This window comes from Parasteatoda tepidariorum, chromosome 5 (assembly GCF_043381705.1).
Source record: "Parasteatoda tepidariorum isolate YZ-2023 chromosome 5, CAS_Ptep_4.0, whole genome shotgun sequence".
Taxonomy (NCBI): Eukaryota; Metazoa; Arthropoda; class Arachnida; order Araneae; family Theridiidae; genus Parasteatoda; species Parasteatoda tepidariorum.
The window spans coordinates 54,491,536-54,506,582 of record NC_092208.1 but is presented as its reverse complement, the minus strand read 5'-3'; the positions used below and the strand labels follow the sequence as shown (position 1 = coordinate 54,506,582).

Here is a 15,047-nt window from a genome sequence, read left to right as displayed (position 1 = left end):
AAATATGTTGTTATTTAAAAATTATAAAAAGCTTGAAAAACTGAAAGTTAATATACGATCAAAAAGGGAGTGATGTGGTTTAGCTGTTTTAAAATACAGTAGTTCATTTTTCAAGTTATTTTAAAATTTAGTGCCTTTAAATAAATATTGACACTACGTATGCAGTAATATAGCTTTAAATAAAATTTTAAAAACGTAATGTAGTGATCAATAGAATTTTATAAATCCCATTAATGTGTTTTATTTTACACGGGAAAAATTACGTGATATAAAAGTAATAAAATAATATATAGTATTAAAGCAGTACCCCCCCCCGAACTACCTAATATCTGCTTGAAATATCAAAAATAGATTTTGCACAACTTGCAGATTAATTGCACTTCAACAAATAAATATTAAGAAAGTGTATCGATGTGTTTTTATTCCAAGACAGAAAGTTTAATAGAAATTTAATATTATGATTTTGAAAATGAATAGTTTTATGAAAAAATTTAGTTTTTGCTTCACTTGCAAATTATCATTTTCAAATTGAAATGAGATAAATTGTTATATTTTTTGTGTTTCAAACTGGGGTCTGTTTATTAATCCTCTGAAAAATGTAGAGGCTAATTTATTATACATATGCATAGAATGAAAATGTGAATTTATTCTTAATAGAAAACGGGAATTGTAAATATGATTGTATAAGAAATGGTCTTATGACATTGTCTGGTCACTCCACTTCTTCTAGAAAATGTTCATTTTCTTTTTCTTCTTGATGCTTGAGTAAATTACCTCAAAATCTTATACATTCACCAGTCTTGTTTGCTATAATAAATATTTATCTCACATAAAAAAACACACTGTAAAAAATGGATATTCAAATTTTACTAAAATCTTTTCGTTTTTGACGAAAGCGTTTCCTGATATAAGCGAACATTTTATGAAAGTGACTAAATAACTGTACTCACTACTTCGAAGAAACTAATTTCGTCAAGAGCAAAGAAATATTTCGTCAATCTNAAATATTTATCTCACATAAAAAAACACACTGTAAAAAATGGATATTCAAATTCTACTAAAATGTTTTCTTTTTTGACGAAAGCGTTTCCTGATATAAGCGAACATTTTATGAAAGTGACTAAATAACTATAATCACTACTTCGAAGAAACTAATTTCGTCAATAGCAAAGAAATATTTCGTGGAAGAAACTAATTTCGTCAAAAGCAAAGAAATATTTCGTCAATCTAGTTTGGATCGCCTAGTCTTCATTCTAATTTCGTCATTCTAGTTATCGATGTTCCACAATGCACTACGATAAGATTCCGAGTTGAGGAAACCTTTTCGTTATACATTTGAGAGTTCGCGTTTCGTCACGAAACGATTTTAAAAATTATGAATTACAGCTCAAGGATTACTGACTCATCAAAAGTCAGATTTTTAATCTTGAGAGCGCAACAGAAGCTTGAAGCTAATAGTACATCTTTTCGATCATATCGATAATTATTACTTTTTAGCAATTAATATATTATTTTATTCTTTGGAAAGTAATTTCATTGATTTTCTTCCAGTGAATAAACATTTTGGTGTACTATATTTTGTTTATTGTGGTTCGATACTTTTTGCAACATTTATGACAGTAGCATGATTTCGTGATCATAAAATTGTTGTCCTTTGTTGGCTAAAAACTGATCCAGATGATTTTTTACCTCATTTGAAGTAAAAGTTTTACCTGCTAAAACATTTCGTCGAGACTAGAACATTGTTGTAGAGAATCAATTTTTCATCCTCAGTGATGATACGTTTCAAAAATGCATATTTTTCTTGACGTTTGAGATGCAATGTTCTGTAAGTCCTAAGCGTCAAAGCAACGGCATAAGTTTCTTTCTGTAAAACATTAGGAACCTATAAGTCAAGCTTTGAGATTTGTGTCTTAATCATCTTCAATAGGCCTTCCAGAATATAGTGCATCTTTAACATCAAAATTGCTCGAAATTAACTAAAAACTTTAGCAATCAAAAATTTTCACCAGCAAGTTTTATATCAGCTGTCAAAATAAATAATGCTTATGCGAATTAAGTGTGAAGTTGACTGTCAAAAAATACAAATAAATCGTCGATTGGGAAAAAATGAAATTACTCTCCGAGCACTCTAATATTTTACAATTATTTCTCCCAGATAAACATTATTCTCCTGGAATAAATGTATTTCGCTTCATAATGAAATTTGCAAGTTCCATCAACTTTTATGAATGTAAATAGCTCTCATGTTCCTTACATAGTAAGTTAAATGAGCATTTTTTTAAACATTAAAAGTAGTAATCATTTAAAGTTCTTTTTGTAATTAGAAAACGAGGTATTATTTTTCAAACAGCTTCTTTTTGTTTATCCCCATTACTGTTTTATTCATATCTTCCCGTCGATATAAATAGCATTTGATCAATAAATGCTCTTTGCCCGAAAAACGATAAATGTCAGAAAACTTATGCCTCTCAATGATTATTTTTATGTATTTTGTCTAAATCGATTTTATTTTTTATATATTTATTTTTTTGTATGTTCATTTGAAATAATTGTATTTTGGTTATTAAAGGTAGCAACAAAAAATGCTACAAATATGAATTTTCATTGTATTTTATTTAACTGATATTTCTTTTGGAAAATTGTCACAAAATTAAACCTTATTTTCAGCATTTATTTTTGGCTATAATAATAGTATTTTTTTAAGTTACAGAAATGAATGAGTTCTTTATACATTTTTATATAAATTAAATTTTCTTCGAAAGTGAAATTCGATTTTAATTTTAGATCAAGATTTATATTTCTGTAAAAGAGATAGGGAATGTATGTGATACAGGATAAATATGCGCCTTATTGTACAGTGCACTAAAGTTGAATGAAAAATAACTACATCATGGATAAAATTTAAATAAGTTGCCACTTTCATGTAAAGTTTAATCGGCTCAAAATTTATATTACGGTTAATTTTGAACGGAAACATTTTTCTACTATGACCTTAATATAAAATAAGGATAATTTTACCTGCTATACTACTAGTTATGAGATTTACCTGAAAACCTTCTATTATTGATTACAATATTCCACTTAGTTTTATTTGCGGAATTAACTACCAAAATACTTTGAAGAAATTGTAGCTTCATATTAACTACTTGATTAATTTGCCTTTTGATTTCATTTTACAAAAATATTTTCTTCTTAAAAAATTAAATTAACGGAAAAAATTTTTGAAGAAAAACAAGCACATTGTTATAATATTGATTTGATTTTCTATGTTATTACAGTTTAAAAAAATTCCAAATTAAATTAAGATAAAAATTACTGGCACCCTGGTTGTATCATCCGCAAAATCCATTTTTACCGTAAAATTTTATATCGTAATTCTTACATTATATATTTAAGTACTGTGATTCATTGACAGAAATTATTACTGTAAAAATTACGTTATATTAGATTTTTTGTTCCGTAAAATTTCACGATAAAAATGGATTTTGTGGCAAAAAGTACCGTCACCTTGAGTGCCAGTACCTTCATCTGATCAAACATTTTTAACAGTGCAGTGTAGTAATTATTTAATTTTTACTCTTTGGAATAATATTGTTTTAGTTAAGTTTTGTCTCATTATTATATTTTACTAAAATCTTTTTATTAAGAAACTGCGATCCTTACCAATGAAGAATGCTAAATTTAGCAGAAAAATTATGCATTTCGTTGTTAAAATTACCAAAAAAGTAATCAGTAATTTTTATTTTATTTTGTCATTTCATCACGGTATTGCGTGATCTTTTTTCAACTCTCTGATATAGGACTGAATTGCTTCCTCACTGGAGTGTCATTTCAATGCATTTAAAGAATTCTCCAGCAATTTTAATCGAATTTTAATACCGTTTGTACTGAATATCGTGATACTGTAGGTGCTCTCGGTAATCAAGCGGGTTTCCCCAATTCCTCGCAATTTGATTGCCTATTCATTCATGTTACCATCGTTACATGTTTTATATCCCAATCATAAGGTCTTAAGCCGTTATGTTTAATTAAGCTAAATTATTTTAAGTATTATTGTATCAAACAAGGAGTAATAGTAATTTCCTCACTTAAGCGATATTCTCGCTTGGATATTTTCCATGGAAACAGTCCCCCAATAACGAAGAGCATTTTGTGAGTTTAGAGAATTCATTTTTTACAGTGCTCTTGAAAGCAAAATTCTGCTATTGCATTTCGTCGTTGCCCTATCACATGTCTTTACTGTCTTACTGACCTGTAATAGCTTCAGAAATTAGGAAATGAAAAAAAGTAAGATGTTTCTTCAATCTTAATGACCAGTAACAGCTTCAGAAATGAAAAAAAAAGGAAAAATTGATATGTCTCTACAGTTTAACTGATCTGTAAGAGATTTAGATATTAAGAAATGAAGACATTATAATATATCTTTACATTCTTACTGAGAGGTAATAGCTTCATAAATTAAAACATGAGAATAATAATAAGTAGAGTCTTACTGACCTGTAATAGCTCTTTAAATTAAGAAATTAAAACATTATATTATATCTTTACAATCTTATAGGCTAATGGCTTCAGAAATTTAGAAATAAAAACATTAATATTACTCTATGGTCTAACTGACCAGTAACAGCTTCAGAAGTTAAGAAATGGAAACATTAACATGCCTCTGTCTTACTGACCTGACACAGCTTCAGAAATTAAGAAATGGAAAAATTAATATTTCTCTACCGTCTAACTGACCAGTGACAGCTTCAGAAGTTAAGAAATGGAAACATTAATATGCCTCTACAGTCTTAGTGACCTGTAACAGTTTCAGATAATCAAGAAATAGAAACGATAATATTTCTCTATGGTCTAACTAACCAGTAACAGCTTCAGAAGTTAAGAAATAAAAACATTAACAAGTCTCTACAGCCTTAATGACCTGTAATAGCTTCAGAAATTAAGAAACGAAAATATTAACATGTCTCTACAGTCTTACTGACCTGTAAAATCTTCAGAAATTAAGACATTCATTTAGTTTACCAGTATTTATTTTACCATATAATTCATTAAACCATTTATTTTTTTCCAATTATTATTATTAAACATTTTTATCATATATTTGCCTTTTAACAGCCATCTGGTTTTAGAGTAAACAAGCCCGAACCTTAACAAAATAAAATGATAAAAAAAGCGATATAATGAATGAAGAAATAGCATAAGCTGGATACATCAAAGGACATCGTTGTGACATTTCACAGACGTTTTGTTCCAAGTCAGCGATATAAAAAAAAAGTGTGAGGTCGCCAAGTTGGTGATTTAAGAAGATGGGAATGCTAAACTGAAATTAGATACATCGTGAATGGCGGCAGCTGTTTTCAGCATCGTACCCTCAAGCTGAAAAATATTATGCTTGTATGAAAGAAAGTGGAAGTGAAAGTTTTTTTTCTTCTTCTTCTTAAAAACTCGTATTTGTATATGCGTGTGTTTGAAAAACACAGGTGTTCCCTGAGTGTTTTAATAACTTCTAAGATATTTTGTTTAATAAGAATATGAAAGATATCATTTGTTTATTTTTTATTTCACATCCAGTTAAATTAAAGCTGTATTTATGTATTTACTCATACATAGTTTAGTTACGTTTCTTAAATATTTTTACTCAGTCGGTTCAAGTTAATTTGTGGAAAAATTAAATTTTTATGAAGAGAAAGTTTTGATTTTTTCTAACTATTATTTACGGTCTTTGATTTTTTTAAAAAATATTGATCTTAATTTTTTTCACATAATTTCAGTGTACAGTTCCATATCAGGTGCTGTAACTTTTCAAATGGGCTATTGACTTGCCGTTTAGGTAAACGGCTCAAAAGTATGAATTTTGTTCTTTTTTTTATCAATTGATGAAAGAAATGATCTGCCTGCTAATTAACACACTTAGCTGAGTAGAAATTATAACACCATAAAGCGTTGTTGTTTGCATAAGATTAAATCATGATGATTGGTCCTATCTACAAATTTAAAAATATTTTTTGTTTAATTTTTTCAGTATTCCCATTTGTTTGTAAAATTGTATGTACTTATTTAAGTATTCATAAAAATATTTTCAACTTGTGAAAGTATTAAAAAATTTTTTTCGAAATAAGTTTTTATGACAAATTATAGTGGGTTTGCCTATATGTTCAATTTTTACTTTCGTATTAAAAATTTTTTTTTTGCAGAAATTTTTTTTTTTTCGCATCACTTATCCATTTTTTTACCAAACACTATTTGTTTTATAAAAGCTTAAGAAACAATAAAAATTCTTATTGAATTGTAGTAATTTTTTATTTAAATTATCAGCCTAAAATTCTATATGCCTTAAATTGTTTACTTATTGCTAGAAAATATATACAATTTTGGGACTGTCAATTTTTAGAAAATGTTCTTCACAGGCTTAGACATATAGGAATTCAGCTGAATAAAGTTACCTTTTCTTATACATTGTGCAAAATTCTGAATCAAATCACGGTTAAAAGAGCTGGCATTCAGGGTGTCAGTACTTTTACCACAAAATCCATTTTTACTGTAAAATTTTACGTAACAAAAAATCTGATATACCATAATTTTTACAGTGATGTTTACAATTTTTACAGTATTATTTAATCGAATCTAAAACTATTTTATTTTATTGTGTGTTTAATTTTAACTAGATATTAACTTGAGTTCTATTTTCAGAAGCTGCACCTGAAGCCAGAGAGGAAAATGACAAAACAGCTGGCGATGTTCCGTCCACTGAAGATGTATGTTATGTTTTTTTTTTTTCTCTTTTGTTCTCTTTTTGTATTATTTTTATATTACCTAGTTTAAAAAAAACTCTTTTCACTCTATTTAAATAGCGCAGATGTGGAGTAATAAAGAGAATTTTGCGCTGAGTGTCTGATCATTAGCCTTGAAAAATATCCCAGTCTCTTTAATAATTAGTAATCATTTGAAAATCTTCATATTTGGGAGAGCCCACTCAGTTGGCATTTAGAGACTTAATTAGAAGTGAATGTTGTAGAACGTTTGTGCGAGTGGAAGTTAAATTAGTATTTATAAAACTAACAAGATAAAATAGTTTTAGCTGGATAAAGATGTTTTTACACTTTATTAAATATAATTGTAATACCCTTGAACGTTTGAGTCATAACAGTAAAATTAGTTAGCATTTTTATTTGTTTGTTTATTTTTTGAATTTTTTTTTATCTCGACGCCATCTTATCGTTTAAGTAAAGTTACAAATTAAAAATCAGGGACAGTTGAATTGTCCGTAATTCTTGTTGCTTAATGTATGTTTTCTGCGGAATCACAATAAACCCATCGAGACAATTTAGGGGATAGGATAGCATACAATGTACTAGCAAAGCATGCTATGATTAACTTTTCTGCATAGCGTGCGAATTACTTGACTGAGAATTTCAGATGCATCGTATAGCTGAGAAAATTGTGCACGAAGGAGAAATTTCTTTCAAATTATACTCTGTAGAAACTTGTAGAAATACGAAAGCTAGAATTGAACGAATACACGCCAGAACAAATTTGAAAGTTTTTATCAGCAATTATTAAAATTCTAGGACTGCATTCAAGATTTGAGGACGTATGATTACTTTAGAATTGGGCCTCATATACTTGCGAAACCTAAAATAATTCGTCAAACTCATTTTTTAAGAATATTTTTAAATTTAAGTTTACATTTTACAATATAATATTCAATTTATTAATTACTGAAATGTTTAAAAGCAAAATCTATTTTATCGATTTAATGTATTAATTTTCTCTTTCCAAAACATTTCATCTGTTGACAAATTATGGGGTTAGGGATTAGAAAAATCATTGAAAAACAACAAATTTATATTTACGAGTTATTTATATCCTTATCCGAACAATCCTTAGGTCAATGATCTTGCCTTCTTCAATATGTGTTTTCATAATGTGTTTTCTACTATACTGTCCTAAGAAATCGAAGTTAGAATTTTTTTAACCGCAATACAGCTTTTTTTTTTAAAAAAAAAAATGCAATTTATAAAACTGAAGAATAAAAAGTTTAGAAAATTTTATAAAATAAAATGTTTTGTTCATTCATTTAAGTATTGCGAAAGACGAATCCTCTCTCTTTCTGAAATCGTTTATAATGTCCTTTCCAAACTTGTAAACGAATTCATTTCAAATTTTATATTTGAGAATCAATAGCGAGACATTATGTTAACGTTGGTTTTAGTAGTTATAACTTTTTTATAGAATAATACGTAAACTGCAAAAAATTACAGAGAATATCATAAACCACGTATGTGTCATTTTCCTTTTCAATTTTTAGGGCTAAGAATTTACTGAAAATTTTATTAAACATATGCTATGAAAAATATATTTTAGAAATCTGTTGTATTTATTTTATTTTAAAGTCCTAATATAAAACAGATGTATGTTGACAGTGTTTTAAGAGATTATAATTTTTTACAAAATACTACGTAATCTGTAGTAATGTGCATAGTATGCATAAAACCCCCGTACGTTTCTTTTTACCTTTCAGTTGTTCTTTGGGCTAAAGAATTTAAAGAAAACTTTACTAAACATATGCTACGAAATATATATTTAAGACACTTATTATGTTTTTTTAAATTTATAAATTATAATATAAATTAAATAAGAATAATTTTTGCTTTAAGGTCAGAAATTACACTCAGTACAATATTTTGTGTTTCAAATAAATTTTAGTAACCTGTAATAATCCTTTCTTTGTTTTCCATAATTCTTTTGATTTCTCTATTGCTTTAAATTTATATGAATGAAATTCTGTTATTTATATTTAGCTGCCAAATAAAATTGCTGAAAATGACACAGAACCAATCAAAGTGGAGACTATTAAACTAGAGGAAAAAGATGAAAAAGACAAAGATGTAAGTAATTTGCTTGTATCTATTAATTTTTTTGAAGGTTTCAACAAATGTTTCAACAAAGTTTATTTATTGTTATAATCTTGAGATTGTAAACAAACTTGGACTCTCAAAACCCGTTTAATTTTATCAAAAAATTTCAATTGGTTATAGTTTAAAGCTTTTTTAATTTGAACAAGCTTATAAATAAATAAATATTTAAGAATAAATATTTTTACGTTAGTGTTAAATTATTATACAAAATGGTTAAAATATTTGCCCAGTAATTATAGAAATCGTAATAACATTTAAAAAATAAAACCACTGCAGAATTTTTACAATTTTTCAAAATAATTTTGAAAAACACGTTTATTAAACTAAAAATAAAACGTCCTAGCATTAATTTTGCTTTTACGAGAAACACATCTAAATCTACTAAAAATACATAAAAGTTATTCCCTATACCTAATAAAAAATTTTAAAGCACATTTGTATTTTTCGATTTATTCCAATACATCAAAAATATAATTTTTATTTTTTTACTTTCAGTTGTCAGGCGTCTCAACTTTTATTATTCTCTATTTAAGAGATTATCTTCTCAGACGGAGCAAATTCAAATAATGCACTTCTTTGCGCGTGATATCTGTTATCTTATATCTGTCATTGCTCAAATAATCATGAGCTACTCATGTTAAACAAAAACCGAATTCCTTCCTCAACATCTGGTAATCAATGTTAAATGTTACCCACTGATGCCTTTCACCCTGTTGACATTATCTTGCTATTCGAGAAGGCAAACATCATTTGACCTTTATAGGGAGAATGACCAATCGAATAATATAGTATCGGGCCTAAGATAAGTTCGAGGAAAGATTGGAAAACAAGCATATGAGTCATTTTTAGACCTTTCATCAGAACTGCAGAAAGAAAAGCCGGGGGAAAAATAATAAAAGGTTGTGGGAAAATAAATATTCTTGTTTCAAAAAGCTAAATATTAAAAAAAAAAACTTCTGAAGAAATGCTAACATCTGAAAGCTATTCTCTAGATTATTCGTTCATTATTTAGTAATTAGATGCAAAATTTTTATCAGTTCAAAAATGAATAAAAGCATAACAAGTTAAAAGATTTTTTTTCCAGTAGTATTTTTATTTTTTTACAGAGGGGATAATTTTAATTCAAAATAATGATGATATTGATGATCCAGAATAACATTATCGTAAGGTCGGAATGTGTAATTTAAAATCACTCACTGTAAGAAATTCCGGTTCAAATTACGGTATAAAGTGCCGATACTTTGGGTGCCTCAGCCATAAAATCTATTTTATCGCAAAATATTATCCCATAATTCTTTAAAGTAACATTCATTTAATTAGAGTGATTCAGTGATTTTACGGTAATTATTACTGTAAAAATCGCGGTGTATCAGATTTGTTGTATTTTTAAATGTGTCTGTTGAAAAGGATTTTACGGCAAAAAGTACCAGCACACCGTCCTTGTCGTGAGTCTAATTTGTGATGGTATTGATCGATTTTAAACCATAAATTAAAAAAAGTTACTTTTTTGTTTAGAAAACTGCTACAAATTTTTGCACTAAAAACCAGATCTGTAATAATCCTTTGAATATGCAAATGGATTATTTAAGTCAGAAATAAAAATGAGATTGGGACGAAAGTCAAAAGGAAAGTTCAAGAAGTCAGGAGAAAATTTTAAAAAAATAACTAAAAATTTAAAAAAAAAAAAAATAGTTGATCAGTATTACTGTATTTAAAAGAAAAAGACAATGCTTCTGATAGAAAGCGATAAACATATATGGACAGAAATGGATTCATTTTGTTACGTAAATTTTCAAACACGAGTCTAAAATTTACCAAATGCGTAGGAAATTATACTAGGAAAGGAAGTTTTCACGCATGTAAAAAAAATCTGATAAAGTAACAGTAGGTACTATATGGAAATGGCACTTCTTGTTAAAAAATAACCATGATTGTGTACAATAAAAATCAAAATATACGGGATTTTATTCATTAATTTGGTAATTTTTTTCTCATATGGTAATAATTTATCGGAAATTCTGGTATTCAAAATTAGAGTCCGTATTAAATTTAATCGAATAAATGGCTTTTATGTCATGTAGTAACTCTAAGGTATCATGATTAAATTATCAAATTTTACCACATTTTCCAAATTTTATCACATATAAAGCACTATTTTGCCATAACCATTACAAAAGCGCTTCGGTAAAACGAGATCATAAAGACATACACGGTAAATTTTAAAAAATTCCGGTTGTTTTGACTATTTATTTTTTCTTAGTGCGCCATTTAAAAATTTTAAAAAAAATGAAAAAGGGTGAGAACCGCACCAATGTTGCTTGATGAGAATAATGGGGGCTATTATGTTAGTTAGACTTAAATCGTTATAAAAATTCGGATCATTTTACGCCGCTAAATAAAATAAAAAAAACCTAAATATCTAAAGCTGTAAAATTTAATCATGAATCTGATTAATCAGTTAAATTTATAATGAGCAATTCATTGGCGCAATCTATCCTTTTAATATTACTTAATCTTGAAAGCCTTCTACATAGTAGATTTATGATTTTTTAAGGCTTAACTTCGATTTTTGATGCCAACTCAGAAGACGAGAACTCCTGAGTTAAGTATCAGATAAGAATTCAATTTTGTGGAGAACATTAAGGGAAACTAACCTCATTTGCATTGAGTGGAAAGAAAAACCACATAAGTTAGTGTCAAGAAAAACAGTATCAGCCGGATTGAGATGAGGTCATTGATATTTTCTTCACGAAGTAACCATTCAATATAAAGTTTTAAGAATGTTGTAAGAACATATTGTTTGACTCGTGAGGATTACACAGGTGAGAAGATTTACAGCACAATATAGCGTAAAAAAAACATTATTACTTAACACTGGATTTGATGTAACAGTGCGGAATTTTTTTTTAATGCGAAATCTGAACTTATGTTATTAAAAAGTAACGTTTTCAGTGGTTATACTGAATGTACTTTCAGTAGGTCGGTTCTCTTCGTGATCTTAGTCCTGAGGGAAATTAACTTGAAAGCCTGTCTAGTCGATAAGAAATTAAAAATAACGAATTCGAAAATGAACTAACTTGTTGATGCATTTTACAAGCGGCATTAGCTGATTAAGTTTGCTCAGTTGATTAAGAATGAGATATCTCTTTGCATATTGAACTTAATTTGATTTTTGATAATGCGAATTGAGAAAATGACATTAAATGTTATTTATACCGATTTTACACCTCTGATTTGAAAATAATAATCAAATACTGATGAAACGTTAGAAACGAGTTTATTGCCGAATTTTCTAACTATTACAAAAAGTCTTTCTAAATATTGCAGGAAAATTTAAAAAATATATTGATAGTTAAATAATATGATCATCATTTACTAATATTTAGAAATTATTTTATTTTATTATATAACCGCCATTGAACAACCGACCCAATTTCGGGCTTACGACTATCAATGTTCAACTCCGTAACCTTGTAATTGTGAACCCAATCCAGAAAACAAAGGAACTTCTGGATCAAGTATAGAGAGAAATTTGCCTTTCTTGAGGACTTTCTAATGGAACTAACTAGTATTTGCTTTACATGGAGAGGAAAACCTCCCACTGTTTGCCTGACAGCAAGAGGACTCTAACTTGTGATCCGTCAACCATGTGATCTGTCTGAGGATATTTTACGTCAGCACTGTGGTCGGTGCGAGCCGGGTGAGGGATTTATATTGACCAACCATCGCTGTGATTCGAACTCAGTTCACCTCATACGGAGGTGAGCGCTCTATCCCCTTAGCCACCACGGCTCTAACAATGTTATTTAAAATTATTCAGTGTTCAACATTCCTGAAAAATAAAACAAGGCTATCACCATCCCTTAGAATGATTTTCTGGGTATCTGTTAAAATGTCGCGCTATTATAAAAACAAGGCAACTTCTAAGGACAACGCAATGACACATCATCTCTTTGTGTAATTTATTACAAAACTTGTCAAGTTGGCCTTCTTGGTAAATNTTTTACTATAAAAAAATTGCACAAAAGTTAAAAATCACAACTGGCTGTTGACACCACTAATTATTAACTGTTAACGCTGCAAAAAATAGGCAATATAAAAATATGTAATCGTAAATTTTCCTGGCTAGCTTTGTTTTTAAATGAAATTTTTTGAAAATTTCGTCTGTTCCAAGATATTTCGCATACGAACGCGTACCCCCTCTAAACTGTTCCCGTACCCCTGGGGGTACGCGTACCACACTTTGGGAAACACTGCCCTAAGCCACCACGGCTCTAACAATGTTATTTAAAATTATTCAGTGTTCAACATTCCTGAAAAATAAAACAAAGGCTATCACCATCCCTTAGAATGATTTTCTGGCTATCTGTTAAAATGTCGCTCTATTATGAAAACAAGGCAACGTCAAGTTGGCCTTCTTGACGGTAGGTAAATTGATTGGTAAATTGATCTTGTGGTAAATTGATCACCTCTCTAAGTTGATCTCTATTATCAAAAACCAGATTCATCCTATATAGCAAAAGCGACCGAAACCTTGGTAAACTGAGATTCCGTTTATCTTATTCGTTAATTGGCAAAATAAATCAATAAATTAATTTTTTTAAATTTTTTTATTGAATTTTTGTTTAGTTTTCGAAAGGCAACATATTTATTTCTTATTTATGGCAAACAAATTTTAAAATGTTGAAATAAATATAATGTTTAGTTTTCAAATTGCTTAGATAATTCTTATATATCGAAATTTTAAGAAATACTTCATGATAACTGCCATGCTAAAAAATCCATTTAATATTAAGTTTGCGTAACAAATTGATGTTTATTATAGCAAATAATTTCATTTCAATTCTAAATAAAGCTTTAAAGTCTTGTTGAAAAAGTAATTAAATTTATATAATAATTTTCATTGGTATAACTATAACTTTGAAATTGATATAATAATTTTGATTGGTATTATGAATACAATGATGAAAGAAATAAAAAAAGTATACAACGACTCATCTCCTTTTCTAAGTTAAATAGATTTCACAATAATTGTGTAGGATTAGGAAGGGTTCGAAGAAATTATGAATAGAAATTTTTTTCAGCCATAAATTTGAAATAAATTACTTTTCAGAATTATTTTCTTTTAAATTTTGTCAATGACAATACTTGTCATCAATATGTTTAAGAGTCAAAAAATTTTGATATGTATGGATATTTATTACATTAAAATATTTACAACATGTAAACAATACGAAAAATGCAAAATTGAAAATTTAAGATAATGGACTCTTCAATATTTACTATGCTCTATTCGATGAATGTTCGCGTATTTTAGAATTGAAACTGGTTTTAAGTTGTTAACTGTCCCTAATTTAACTTAAATTGTAATTGTAATTTCGCAATATATCGCCTGAAAATATCGGTGTTTAACGGTATGATGCTACATTTTTTCAATTGAACTATTTTACATTATTTTTTAGTAGATCAATATTTTCATTATTAAAATGCAATTTATCAACACTCACACTAACAAAACAATATGGTAAAAAATACCAGAATATGGTAAAATTTACCGTGTTTCTAGCTGTATGGAAAAACCGAAAGGATTGGTTCTTGTTATCAAAACGCTTTGGTAATGATTTCGATGAAATTAAAAAAATATATATAGTTTTAATATTTATGATAGAATTTGGTAAATGCGGTAAAATTTCGTAATTTTATCATGATACTTTAGAGAACGGCAAAAAAAAACCTTTATTAGGCAAAATTTACTTTTCAGTTCAGTATTTTTAACTAAATGTGTGGTAATTAGAACTATAGCTTTCAAAACTAGAATCTTCGGTAAACCGTTACCATATGAGCGAAAACTTACCAAATGAATGGTTAAAACACCGTATATCTTAGTTTTATCTAGGGGAGTTATGTTTTCTTAACCTGAAATGTTATATTATTGACATGAAGTACTGTTATTTTACCAGATTTTTTTCTCCGTATACGATTATCTCTTATTCAATAATTTTCCTCATTGATAATGATCACCATATTATCGCTGTCCGTTATTTATCTTGAGAGATGATAACTAAGACAGATAACTATAATACGTTTAAGGATATCATTATCACTATGTTTAAAATAATCGATAGT

The 15,047-nt window shown here is 28.0% G+C and overlaps 1 protein-coding gene and 1 long non-coding RNA gene across 13 annotated transcripts in view; one reads left to right on the top strand and one right to left on the bottom strand.

The window, feature by feature from the left end:
• Positions 1-15,047, top strand: part of LOC107456769 (myosin heavy chain, clone 203) — an 84,850-nt gene that overhangs the window by 44,223 nt on the left and 25,580 nt on the right. For all 12 annotated transcript variants that reach the window (XM_071181457.1, XM_016074742.3, XM_071181455.1 and 9 more), the window contains exons 2-3: positions 6,694-6,758; positions 8,805-8,891. In XM_071181457.1, the coding sequence (XP_071037558.1) occupies positions 6,694-6,758; positions 8,805-8,891 (152 nt within the window). The remainder of the gene's footprint in view (positions 1-6,693; positions 6,759-8,804; positions 8,892-15,047) is intronic.
• The window catches only part of LOC139425711 (uncharacterized), a 77,755-nt gene that overhangs the window by 51,541 nt on the left and 11,167 nt on the right, over positions 1-15,047 (bottom strand). The gene's annotated exons all lie outside the window — the stretch shown is intronic.